General features: G+C 44.3%; 2 protein-coding genes across 2 annotated transcripts in view; one reads left to right on the top strand and one right to left on the bottom strand.

Annotated features, from left to right (window-relative positions):
* The window catches only part of LOC119286753 (folate transporter 1, chloroplastic-like), a 5226-nt gene extending 1273 nt beyond the window's left edge, over positions 1-3953 (top strand). The window contains exons 2-11 of the mRNA XM_037566198.1: positions 50-129; positions 507-583; positions 810-903; positions 1117-1207; positions 1499-1572; positions 2327-2437; positions 2867-2938; positions 3034-3054; positions 3138-3205; positions 3528-3953. Of these exons, the coding sequence (XP_037422095.1) occupies positions 50-129; positions 507-583; positions 810-903; positions 1117-1207; positions 1499-1572; positions 2327-2437; positions 2867-2938; positions 3034-3054; positions 3138-3205; positions 3528-3660 (821 nt within the window). The 3' untranslated portion in view covers positions 3661-3953. The remainder of the gene's footprint in view (positions 1-49; positions 130-506; positions 584-809; positions 904-1116; positions 1208-1498; positions 1573-2326; positions 2438-2866; positions 2939-3033; positions 3055-3137; positions 3206-3527) is intronic.
* Positions 3954-6146: 2193 nt separating this feature from the next.
* On the bottom strand, positions 6147-10358 carry LOC119286752 (GATA transcription factor 19-like). Its single transcript, XM_037566197.1, has 8 exons — positions 10093-10358; positions 8789-8875; positions 8596-8711; positions 7266-7382; positions 7051-7156; positions 6781-6849; positions 6632-6705; positions 6147-6433 (listed from the first exon to the last, which is right to left on the bottom strand). The coding sequence occupies exons 1-8, from the start codon at positions 10264-10266 to the stop codon at positions 6364-6366; spliced, it is 813 nt and encodes a 270-aa protein (XP_037422094.1). The 5' UTR covers positions 10267-10358; the 3' UTR covers positions 6147-6363.
* Positions 10359-11634: the final 1276 nt, after the last annotated feature.

The following is an 11634-nucleotide window of genomic DNA, read 5'->3' as shown; positions in this document are numbered from 1 at the left end:
AGAGCCCGACAGGTAACCTTAACCCTGCTGCTCTTTTGCTGGTGTTTAGTGAGCGGCGGGAGAGGGTTGTCCGACTTGCCGCCGTACAGGAACACGGGACACGCTGTGTACACCATCGCACGATCTGAGGTGCGAATCCCTCGTCGCATTTTGTGTTTTGTTTTCAGTTTTTCATCGTTTGGTGGACCAAACCTCGGCCATAGCTTAAAACCTTTATTGTATCGCATGTGTTTTAATCCTGTTGATTTTTCCGAAAATTTTGAATGCAAATCCTTACAATATGCAGGTGGGTTTTCTTGTACTTGTTACTTCCTAGTTAATTTTTTGCTTTAATTTGATCCCCGGAACTTAGGAAGCCGACAATGTATATGATAATCACATGTTCCTGGAAGCTTGGTTACCAATTAGCAAACAAAACGACTAAATATTCTGTTGTAGGATCTTCAGGAATTTGTTTCTTCTGGTATTTGAAGTATGAGGTATGCTGATCTGACTTCTTAATGTAGGGCCTGAGGGGACTTTATGCCGGCTTTTATCCTGCAGTCCTGGGATCAACCGTTTCTTGGGGGCTATATTTCTTTTTGTAAGTTCCATTAGTTCATTCTGCTGACCTGTTGAATAGTTGTAGTGTGGAGCATTCAATGCTTTATTTATCACTGAACTATCCCAAAGCAATCTGCTAATTTCAGAATTTAATTTCACTTTTTTCCTTTTCCTATATAATGATCCTATGCCACAGTTTACCGATTGGATGCTACTTACAGTAGTGCTGGCATTTTGACTAATGTTACAAACGTCTGTTTTGACAGTTACAACAGAGCTAAACAAAGATACTTACAGGAGAAGGATGTTCAGCTCCGTCCATTCGACCATCTTGCCTCAGCTGCAGAAGCAGGTGCTTTGGTTCGTACAGTAACTCTTGATCTAGTGTCTTTTTGTGATTTTGTCAGATTGGAGTTTAATGAAATTTTAGAATATAACTAGGCCTTTGATAGCAAGCCTAACCTGACATTTATTCTGACTGCCAACATGTGTTGGTGTTATTTGTTCACCTCAATTGTCTTCATCAAAATATCATGTATTCATGACAAATGTATTTTTCTTGTGTTTATACAGGTTTGCCTGTTTACAAATCCCATATGGCTGGTGAAAACACGGATGCAACTACAAACACCCGGGCATACTTCGTCTTATTCTGGATTTTCGGGTAATATATGCTTATCGTACTTGTATTTTTATTTTCTATAAGTATCATACAGCAAACATATCGTACTAGAGTTGTGACTTGTTTTCTGTTGCAAATGAGTGACTCGTGCCATTCTTAGTTCTATGTGAAGCTGCTAAAATTAGTCTTATTTAGTTGAGCTCGTGAAAAAAGATTGTTTCAAATCATGATAGCCATGAATTGTTTGTGTGCATCCTTCATGCCCATATTTCTTTCGGTCTATAGTTAGTACAAAATTTTGTGACCTTGCTTATTTGGTCGCTATGAAGCCAGATGCTTTGAGAACTATTCGGAAAGAGGAGGGATGGCGAGCACTTTATAGAGGGATCGGACCTGGACTTTTGCTGGTATGCATCTTTTTTTTTTGTGCTGAAATGCTGTTTAGTATTGTGCTGCTTTTCATTACAATCCTACAAATTTAGTCATAAAACTATTAGCCCCATGCTGTTTTAAGTAGCTCTAGATACATGAGTGCAATAACATGTAGCTGTCCTTGACTCAGAATTATATATGTTCTGTGACTTCAGTTCATTCTTTTCTTGAATTTGTTGACCCAAATCTATGTCTTATCACTACCATTCATGGTATGGATTGATTTTTTTAAGTAGCACCTGGGTTTTAAGATGTTAGCATTCTACACTTTTCTCTGAGGTGTGGCCTATCAGATTTAGCTACATGCTTCAGGTAATATCCTCTTGTGAGGCTCCAACTAGAGAATGTGGGACGTCTTATTACTTGGATCATAGCTAGTCATGTTTTCCTAGTGCTATCTTGATGTCGGAAAATTACCTTGTTACGGAGATTATTCTTACAGTTCTCAGCAAGAAAGGAACTAGGAAGGTCAGATAAACTGTTTTATGTTGTAGTTTATTTAATATACATGTCAATGTCAGAATTTCCCAACGGTGCTTGTAGGAATTCGGTCGCTGTAAATTGTAATTGTGCTTAAGCAGAGGTTATGTCTATACCAGTTTCAATTAGTAAAGATGCATATGTTGTGGACTGTTGGGATAGTAACATTCTTAAGTATTTCTTCTGTTTTACTGTGATATCGTTGATGAATAAATGCACTAATGTTTATTGCTGTGCCGTCATTGAAAGGTCACCCATGGCGCGATACAATTCACTGCCTATGAGGAACTTCGCAAGGCTATGATATCTGCGAAAAGTAAACAAACAAGGGGAGATGACAAAGGCAGCGAGGATTTATTGGTAGGCACCTAGTGATTGCATGTGTGCTCAGACATTAAACATCTAGCTTAATTTACAGTATAGACATTCTTATGTTTTCCCTGGATAAGTCTGTTCAGATGTTCGGAATTTTTCTTAAATTAGGTTGCTTAAACTTATGTATGACCATCCTTTGTGATATGATACAGCATGTGAACTGTGAAACATAGGAGGATATCCTCACTTGTGAAGACCGTCAAGTAGTCAAATATAGGTGTTATGTAATATTGTTTCTTAGAAACCCTTATTTGAATATCAGTTACATACAAATTGTATGATGCATAAGCTGATTCAGGGCAATCAATATTCTTAGAACATTTAGGTAAAGTTATGTCTGCTTTCAAACACATTCTCTATCTGCTAGATGGGCAATTAATATGTCTGATATGCATTTGTCTTCATTATCAACAGAACTCCGTTGATTATGCGGCACTTGGCGCTGGTTCAAAATTATCTGCTATTCTGCTTACTTATCCTTATCAGGCAAGATTTAACTTCTGTTTATTCCCATCAACTTCATAAATGGTTGCTGCCGTCTTACTATACATACCAACTATGTATTTTTTTTGGATTTGCAGGTTATCCGAGCCCGCTTACAGGTTGGTTTCAGATTTAAAGCTCTGCATTTCATTTCTTTGGAGTTTAGCAGCAATAATAATAGTTCTTGTCTGCAAATTTTCAGCAACGACCTGGTAGTGATGGTATCCCAAAGTACTCAGATAGTTGGCATGTAGTGAAGGAAACTGCGAGGTGAGGGTCATTAAAGCTTCAATTAGATAAAGTTTTGGACTTCAGGTGGCATTACCGTTTCACGGAATCTGATGTTAAGCCATGGTTTATCTATCTTATTGTCTTATTTAATATGCACCTTACCTGGCTTTCTTTTCTCAAGCTTGGTCTACACTTCTGCCCACTGATCATCTATATTCTTCATTAATCTGTAGTTATAATGAGTATGCTGCATGTCATGTTTTTTGTTGTGACTTTGCTGGTCCTGAATGTTGGTTGTGCTACAATTTTGAGCAACGGTAACACTTACACATTTTGTTTGAATTCTCAATTTCTGCTGCAGGTACGAAGGTGTCCGGGGTTTTTACAGGGGCATCACGTCCAACCTGTTGAAGAACCTTCCAGCGGCTTCTGTGACGTTTGTGGTGTATGAAAATGTCATCAAACTATTCAGAGCAACCAAGGAGAAGACGTAGTTCCAACTTGCAACTGAAGCCAGGAGAAACATAGGAGGAAATAGGGAATATACTACTGTTCCATTCAAATACAGAATCTGTTCATTCACCACACTATCCGAGCTGAACGTGATGTTCCATCACATTTCCCAGTTCAGCTCTTGTTCATTTAACACAAACGGGATTTAGTTTGGCAAACTTGTTTTTTGTAGAGAAAACTCATTTTCTTTTTCTTCACGAAGGAATAGCTCATTGATTCATGTTGTCCAGTTAAATGCTTGTTGAATATAGTGCTGGTTCGCTCTGTGGTTCAATGTGTGATTGTGTGAGTTAATTTTTATGGAAACGCTTGGGTTCACCCGACTGGTTTCAGTAAGAAATCTGCAAATTCTGCACACGACCACCCAATCCGTAGGTGTTGGAATTGGCAAGCCAATGTTGTTGTGAGGCGCGGCAACTTCTAAGAGAGCGACGACCACCAGATCTGTAGGTGTTGCAATTGGGATTTGATGGCTTGCAACGTCGATGATGTTTCTGAAACACAATCAATGTTGCAACGTGTGAGGCGAGGGGAGCTGCTTAATGGATTGCAAGGTCGAGCCAATGTTGCAATGCGAGGGGTGAGGGGAACGCTGGAGCCGCTTAAGGCCTTGTACAATGCGAGGAGCGGTGCTTAAGGAAAGTCTGATTTATTTCTCTAAGCATCTTCCATTATACAAGGCCTAATGGATTGCAATGTCGTTTATGTTTCTAAAACATAGGCGTTGTTTCAAAAGGAAAAAAAATGGTTTGACGGGAGGGCAACAAGGCTTGTGTTGCAAAGCACCAGGCGCAGGACGTGCCTTGTTGCAAAGGAGGGCCCTGCCGTGCGAAAAATCGGACCCGACGCGTAGAGCTCCCCTAATTCTGAGTTCCTCTCCCTTACTCTGCCGGACTACAATTCTGATTCGGTATGGCCGTATGGGGGCTTCACTTCCGAATCGAGTCCGGCTCTCTCTCGTCTCAATCGCACCTTCCTGCTATAAAAGGAGCCCCAGACGCGCAAGCACATACCGAGCAAACTCGTGAACGAACACCTCCACCGCGGCCCGAGACCCTTCCCTTCTCCGCAGTCCGCCCGTGCAATCGCAGCGACTAGACATGGCCATGGCCATGGCCACTGTGAAGGAGCACGTCCTGCTCAGCCAGCCCGACAAGCAGGTCCTGCTCGCCGAGATCCCAGCCTCAGGCTCGCGCGATCCGCAGCCGACGGTCACGCTCCGGCTGCTCGTCGAGCTGTGCAGCGACTACGGCGCCGGCCCCGCGGACGTCGACACGATGGAGGACGTGGCCTGCCGCGTGCCGCTCGCCGACCTGGGCCGCCAGGGAGCGGCCGACCGGGCGTTCAAGGCGCTGGTGGCCCGGATCGACAACCCGGCGCTGCGCCCGGAGGTCGCGGCGGAGACCGCGGCGGCCGCGGCGCGCGTCCGGGCGAGGTGCGTGACCGACGACCGCGACGGGCTCCGCGGCGTCGAGTTCCGCCTCCGCGTCGTGTTCGTCGACGACGCGTCCGAGGAGGAGGAGGAGGCGGACGACGACGAGTGCGGGAGCGACATGGAGTTCGGGGAGTTCGACCTGAGCGGCGCGCGGAGCCTACGCGGCCAGCAGACCGACGCCGGCTACGACTACGACTACGACGAGGACGACGAGGACGAGGACGGCTGCGGCGCCCAGTTCACGGTGCGCCCGTACCGCGGCGCCCCCACGCGAGGGGGAGGAGGGGCGCCGTCGTCGTCCCTGCTGCTGTCTGGCTTCGAGGCGCGCTCCGACGGGCCCGAGCTCACGGAGGAGCACGAGGTGACGTCGTACGACATACAGCGCGTCGTGCGCATGGCGCTGGGCGGCGGGAGCGTGGAGGACGACGAGGCCTACCGGCGCGCGCTGGACGGCGGCGCGCCCGTGTCGCCGGCGTCGCGCGCCGCCATGGTCGGCCGGGCGCTGCAGTCCGCGAGGCAGCAGCAGCAGCGGTCGAAGTCGCCACGCCCAATCTTCCCGATGCGTACCGGATTCTGATGCGCGCCCGATTGGATTGGATTGCAAACCTCTCGATGTTACTCGTGTGGTTCGTGAAGGGCTAAACCTGCTGCGATTTGTATGTCTGTATAAACCTATTTTGTAGCCATCCATTGAAGTTCGATTCATTTCTTCTTGGTAGAAAATATGCACCTGCATCTTACCATGGCCGAAGTAAATCAGGAACGATATGTTAGTCAAGATATGTTGATCTCTTGCAACATGCATGTGATGATGTTGATCTGTTATCAAAATCATAAGAATTTGTTTCCCCTTTCTCTGGTGATGACACTAGCATACATCTGGCAAGAATGTGAAGATTTTTTTGACAGTGCTACGGCGGGCTTACACCGGCGTGAACCATTTTCATTATAAATAAGAGTAAGATACAACACATCAGGTACAAAAGATGGCATCCAACATACACAAGAAGGCACCAGAAAAGAGTTACGACAAGCAGCCAACACCAAGAATGTGATGGATTGATTGCATTGCTGAATTCCTCTGCATTGCAGAACTGTTGGGTATACAATTTGTAATGTAATATAAATACATGGAGGGGATAAATGTGGCATGTCGATGCATGCTTTTGTTAGTTTTGTTGCCTTATACATCATTTCTAAAGTCAGGAAATATCTGACAGAAACCTATGTCTCAATTTATATACACTTGTCAAGAATCAGCCATGCTGTCGCCTTCGGTCGCTGGGCGCAGTTCTGGTTTCTGTTCTTGTTCCGGACTCCTGATAAAGAAAGTAGAATCCCCACACACAAAAAGGGAAAAAGATCAAGAAAGTTAGATAATACATAGTTGGTGTTTTGAGAGACCTCTCCTAAGCCATGAGGTTTCCCATTTAAACCCTGACATGAGGAGCTTTTAAAATATAGCTGCTAGACAGCGATTTGAGATGCAGTAGAGTCTGCAAAGAAGGTGTGCTTACATCCCAGAGTCCATTTTGACCGTGGTATGATTAGGCTCAGCACAAACAATTGCTTTGTCATCATCCACACTGTCCTGTGTAGGAAGAAACACAAATAAAGTAAACATGAAATGTTCAATTAAATAAGTTATATCATAGAACTAACGCACCATTTTATTCAGATTGGCGGGATGCTGCACCGTCATTTTGGGGGCATTCAAAGGACTTCTCAGAGTACCCTGAAATTATCTGAGGTTAAGTAGTAGTGACGTAGCAAATTGCTAGCAGGTGTCATAAACATCAACAGGTAATCGGTTAGGCAATTTGTAAAGCAGTTAAATTTGAAGAATTTGGTTAGATTCACGCATGCTGCTTTTGCTTTTTTTACATGCTTTAAAAAAACATAACAGGCATCAAGGTTGCTAAAGTGAGGAAAGTACCTTATTTGCCCACATCAAGCCACAAGCATTACAGAGGGTCCTTGGGCCAGCCGGCCCCCGACGCATTGCTGGAGTAAGCCTTGAGCTGACACCACAATTTTGACAACTAGGAAAGCAAACCAACATTAGCCCATAATAAACACAGGGAAAAACCTTCTGTGTATGAAGTGATGAAACGTGATTTGCACGTACACATGTCATCACAACTCACTCACTGGGATTCTCGGAAATGATCATCCTCGCCATCGGCTGCAGAGACACAAGCTGCAGAAGAACTTGCAGCATCACCAAAATCTGCCCTTCCAGCAAACTGTCCTTTACGCCGTTTCATCCTGCCAGCGACAATTAATGAGTATATATGTTGTGCAATGTATCTATACCAATATAAAAAGATCCAAAGAGGCAGATCCAACAAATCCTGGCCATCAAATCAGGTCAATCCAACGACTCAGGCTGCTCCAATGGTGGGCGCTCAACACGTTTAGTGTGCAGTTAATATCATACCAAATATTAATGTCAATGCTAATCACATAATTAATACTCAAATAATATCCTACCTAATATTTACATGTAATTAATATATTACCTAATATCAACGTGCATTGCACGTACACAATTACTAGTGAAATAAATAATCCATAACGGACAAAAAATCTCAAGAGCAATCTCTTGACTACCAGATATGATTTTGCACCAGGAATAGTAAACAGAACACGACTACCTTCCAAGGTACAGTAAATCATAACTGTAGAAATCCAAATTAGTTTCTTTATTCGGCGCTGACTCATGTAAGCAGCAACGTGATATTCTTCCTAAACCAACAAACATCAAGAGCTTGATAACTAACTGCAATGAAGTGCTATAAAAATTGCCTTTGCTTCTGAGGACTATGAAAACCTATAGCAGCTACACACAAGTAGACTAGTAAAATGTACCAGAGCTAAACTGCTTTACTCCTAGTAAAAAAAAGCCTCAGTGCACCAATATTCTCAGAATTAACATTCCATGATCCATATTTCCGGACTATTCCCTCTGTTCACTTCTATAAGACGTTTTAGATGGTTCAGGCAGCTTCTAAAACAGTTCAAAATCAGCTGTCTAAAACGTCTTATAAAAAGGAACGGAGGGAGTACATGTTACTAGTACTTCAACTTTTGCTCGGACATTGGTGATTGAGGAACTGTTCAACTTTTGCTCAGACATTGGTGATTGAGGAACTATTCAAGACTAACAAAATTGTCTCAGATTGGTAGGATAGACATCAAACCAAAGAGGCCAACGAATTAGGTAAAATTCTAGATTTGTGCCAAAAGAAGAATGTGGCATTACGAATGCAGAAAGCTGTGGTCTAAACATGTGATTAATAATCAAGTCCTGCTTGCTTGTGGCATAACGAATGCAGAAAGCTGGAGTATATTCCCATTATGATCTAAATGTGTGATGACTAATCAAATCCTGCTTACTTCCATAATGTAAAAGAGCATTTGTACGCTAATAACTCTACGAAAGCACCTACAAGAGAATGGGCATGGATTGAGTCTGTACTTTTGGGCAACTTCCTTGCGCACTCCGTATCTTATTTTCTTATCAAAACATCTTTCCTTCCTCTTCTCACGGAACCTCATTAAGGAAGCAACCCTTTTGGCAGCCACAGTTGTACTCTGCAGACATGAGACAGAGCTTACAAACTAAAAGCATTCACACAACCTTGTTGTAGAGATTATAAAGCTGATGGTACCTTTTCACCATATGCAGTAGGCCCAGCCATGCTTACTAAACCAGGAGGCACCTCACACCCTCCAAGCACCAACAGAGCAGCTTGAACCTGTATAACACTAAGAAATTAATCAAGTAAACCAATTACAAATGACCATGAACTAATCACCAGAAACACTTGAACGATGATTTAACAAATAGTGATTTGATCATGTAATCACCCTTGAAACGTAATATGGTATGTCCAGAGACGTCTCTCCCGGTGGTGCCTAGCACTTATGAGCGTAGTGTTGTAATTTTGGGGTGCTGGCCCTTCCATGGGCTTGCACATAACTATTCCTTCGGTCAATGCATCAAGGCTCAAAGCTTTTTGTGTTTTATCAAAGGAAAAAAAAAACACGCACACAAGCATAGAAAATGGACTTCCGTTTTTGTGCAATTCGGTATGACCACATAGGAGTGCATGGCCTACAAACATCATTAAGACGGTGAATCTTTTGTCAAAGAACCATCAAGAACCGTACCCTAACATTGAACTATGGCACCTGCAAAATCACTGACAGATGGATGGCCACGCAAATGCAATAAGGAATAACGTCAAGCAGAAGAAGAGAAAAGGGTAAGAAATTTAAAAACAGTACAAGGATAGCAACAGAACAGGGATGGCAGTTTCGGTTACATAAGACAACTAAACTTTGATAATCTCCATAAGAAAATTAAAAATTCATTCAAAACAATCATACTTCGCCAAGTCTGGCAGCATAAGCAAGCATGCATAAGCACATGAAAGAAAGAAGAATCATCTGAAATCTATCTAAGAAAATGGCACACTTTAGCAATCAAGCGCAGCAAACTCGATTCCAGTAAGATAGCATAGCCAAACTAATAAAAGTTAAATCAAATGTAAGCAAATATTAGCCCCTTTCCTAAAGCTCGAACGACAGAACAGTCACAGAGGACACATTCTTGGCGCAATTCAATTCAGCAAGGGCGCAAACAAACCCTCGCTGCTTCAAATATTCAATCTATCCACAGTACTTAACCGATTCCTCTGAAAGTTCAATCATCAACAGAACAACAACAGAACTAAAAAAAACATTTCGACAATACAATTCAACACATATTACTAGGCTGGAAATCGAGGGAGCTATCTCCATGACCGTGCAATTCGGCTGCAGGGAACATGAAAATCGATGGAATGATCGAAATCCACCAATAAACGTATGTTTCCTCGGCGCAATTCGCCCAACGCAGACAAAGTCAACGCGGCCGGCTCAACGAAAGCAATGGGAAAAAAATTGAAGCGAACGGTGCAGAAGGGGCGACCTTTTGGGGCGGGACGGGGTCGAAGACGTAGACCTCCCCCTGGTACACCAGCGTCAGCTGCTCCGAGGCCGCGCTCAGGAGCGCGTCCGCCGCCGCGGCGTCGTCGTCGCCGGAGGCGGCGGCGGCGTCCGCCAGCGGGGGATCCTGGCCGTCCGCCGCGGGCTCCGCCGCCATCGGCCGGGGATCGGACGGTTGGTATGGGCCAGGACCCGGGAGAGGCGGCCGGGCTCTCGGTTCGCGCGCACGTGTGGGGGATGGGTGGGAGCCCGCACGTGTGATGGATTATGTACGGGCCTGCGTGTCTGGTTGAGGAGAGCGTGTGCGTGAGGGCTGCGTATGGAAGAAAATCCTATGCGACCCGGGTCGTACGCCCACGTCGTGAGACCCTCTCGAAAGAAGGACACTTAGCAAAAGCTTTTCAACGCAAGCAATTAATTTTTTAATTAATTCCAGCAACAAATCGCTAATCACGTTCCGTCCGTCCCACTCTATTCCCCACGCCTCCTAGTCCTTTCAGCTTCTACTCCTATTCATCTTCTCTGTCTCTTCCATCTCGCCGGCGACGAGGCCGCACCATGGTGCAGCCGGACGACGGCGACGAGGCACCAGAGCAATCAACATATATGGCAGCACATCCATCGGGACCTCCTCTGCCCACATCTTCACTCATGGTGAGTACAACCTTCTGCACGAGAAATTATATCCTTCTGAACCACATTCGATTGATTTCAGTACTCTCGCAGCAGTCGCCGTGAAACACAGTTCCACCATGGACGAGCAGCGCAACAAGAAACGATCGGGAGTTTCAAGATGGAAATATGGCAGGCCATCCATCGGAACCTCCTCTACCCACACCTCCTCCACTGATGGTGAGTACAACTTGTTGCAAACAATATATAGTGAGCAGATTTAACACAAACATGTCTTTCTTCAGAAGCACGCATCTAAGTTTTGGTAAAGAACAGATTAATAGCATCAATCCTTTGTATAATTATTTATTTCTGAACCATGTTTGAATGATTACATTACCCTCGCAGCAATCGCAGAACACAATTCCACCGAGGATGAGCAGCACAGCAAGGAACGATCAGGATTTGCAAGATGAAAATATTGTTCCAAGAGTTGGGAAGACCTTTCAGTGTGAGGAAGAGGCATATCAGTTTTACAATTCTTATGCTCAAACCAAGGGATTCAGCATTAGGAAGTGCCACCTTAAGCATAGAGGAGATGGGACTTTAAGTTCTAGATATTTTGTTTGTAGCAAGGCAGGTGTGAAGGGCACTCATCCGACACATGTAGCCAAGAAAGAACAAGCTAATTCGAGAACTGATTGCATGGCTCGTGTTCAATTCAGCATCACTCGGGAGGGTATTTGGAATGTGCAGAAAGTCATGCTCGATCACAATCATCAGCTTGTAAGTCCAGATAAGAGGCACATGCTTAGATCACAGCGTCAACTCTTAGATGCCGATCGCCATATGATTATGCAGATGAGGACATCGGGAATTAAACAAGCTAAAATATATGATTTCTGTGAGCTTT

Source organism: Triticum dicoccoides, chromosome 4A (assembly GCF_002162155.2).
Source record: "Triticum dicoccoides isolate Atlit2015 ecotype Zavitan chromosome 4A, WEW_v2.0, whole genome shotgun sequence".
In the NCBI taxonomy this organism is placed as follows: Eukaryota; Viridiplantae; Streptophyta; class Magnoliopsida; order Poales; family Poaceae; genus Triticum; species Triticum dicoccoides.
Note: the sequence above shows the minus strand (reverse complement) of the source record. Positions and strands in the feature narration are given on the sequence as shown.

Coding starts and splice junctions, on each gene's coding strand:
- LOC119286752 (XM_037566197.1), bottom strand. CDS start 10,266: ATGGCGGCGGAGCCCGCGGCGGACGGCCAGGATCCCCCGCTGGCGGAC. Junction 7,157..7,265: donor GATCATTTCCGAGAATCCCA/GTGAGTGAGTTG, acceptor TTGCTTTCCTAG/TTGTCAAAATTGTGGTGTCA. Junction 6,850..7,050: donor GCTTGATGTGGGCAAATAAG/GTACTTTCCTCA, acceptor AGATAATTTCAG/GGTACTCTGAGAAGTCCTTT.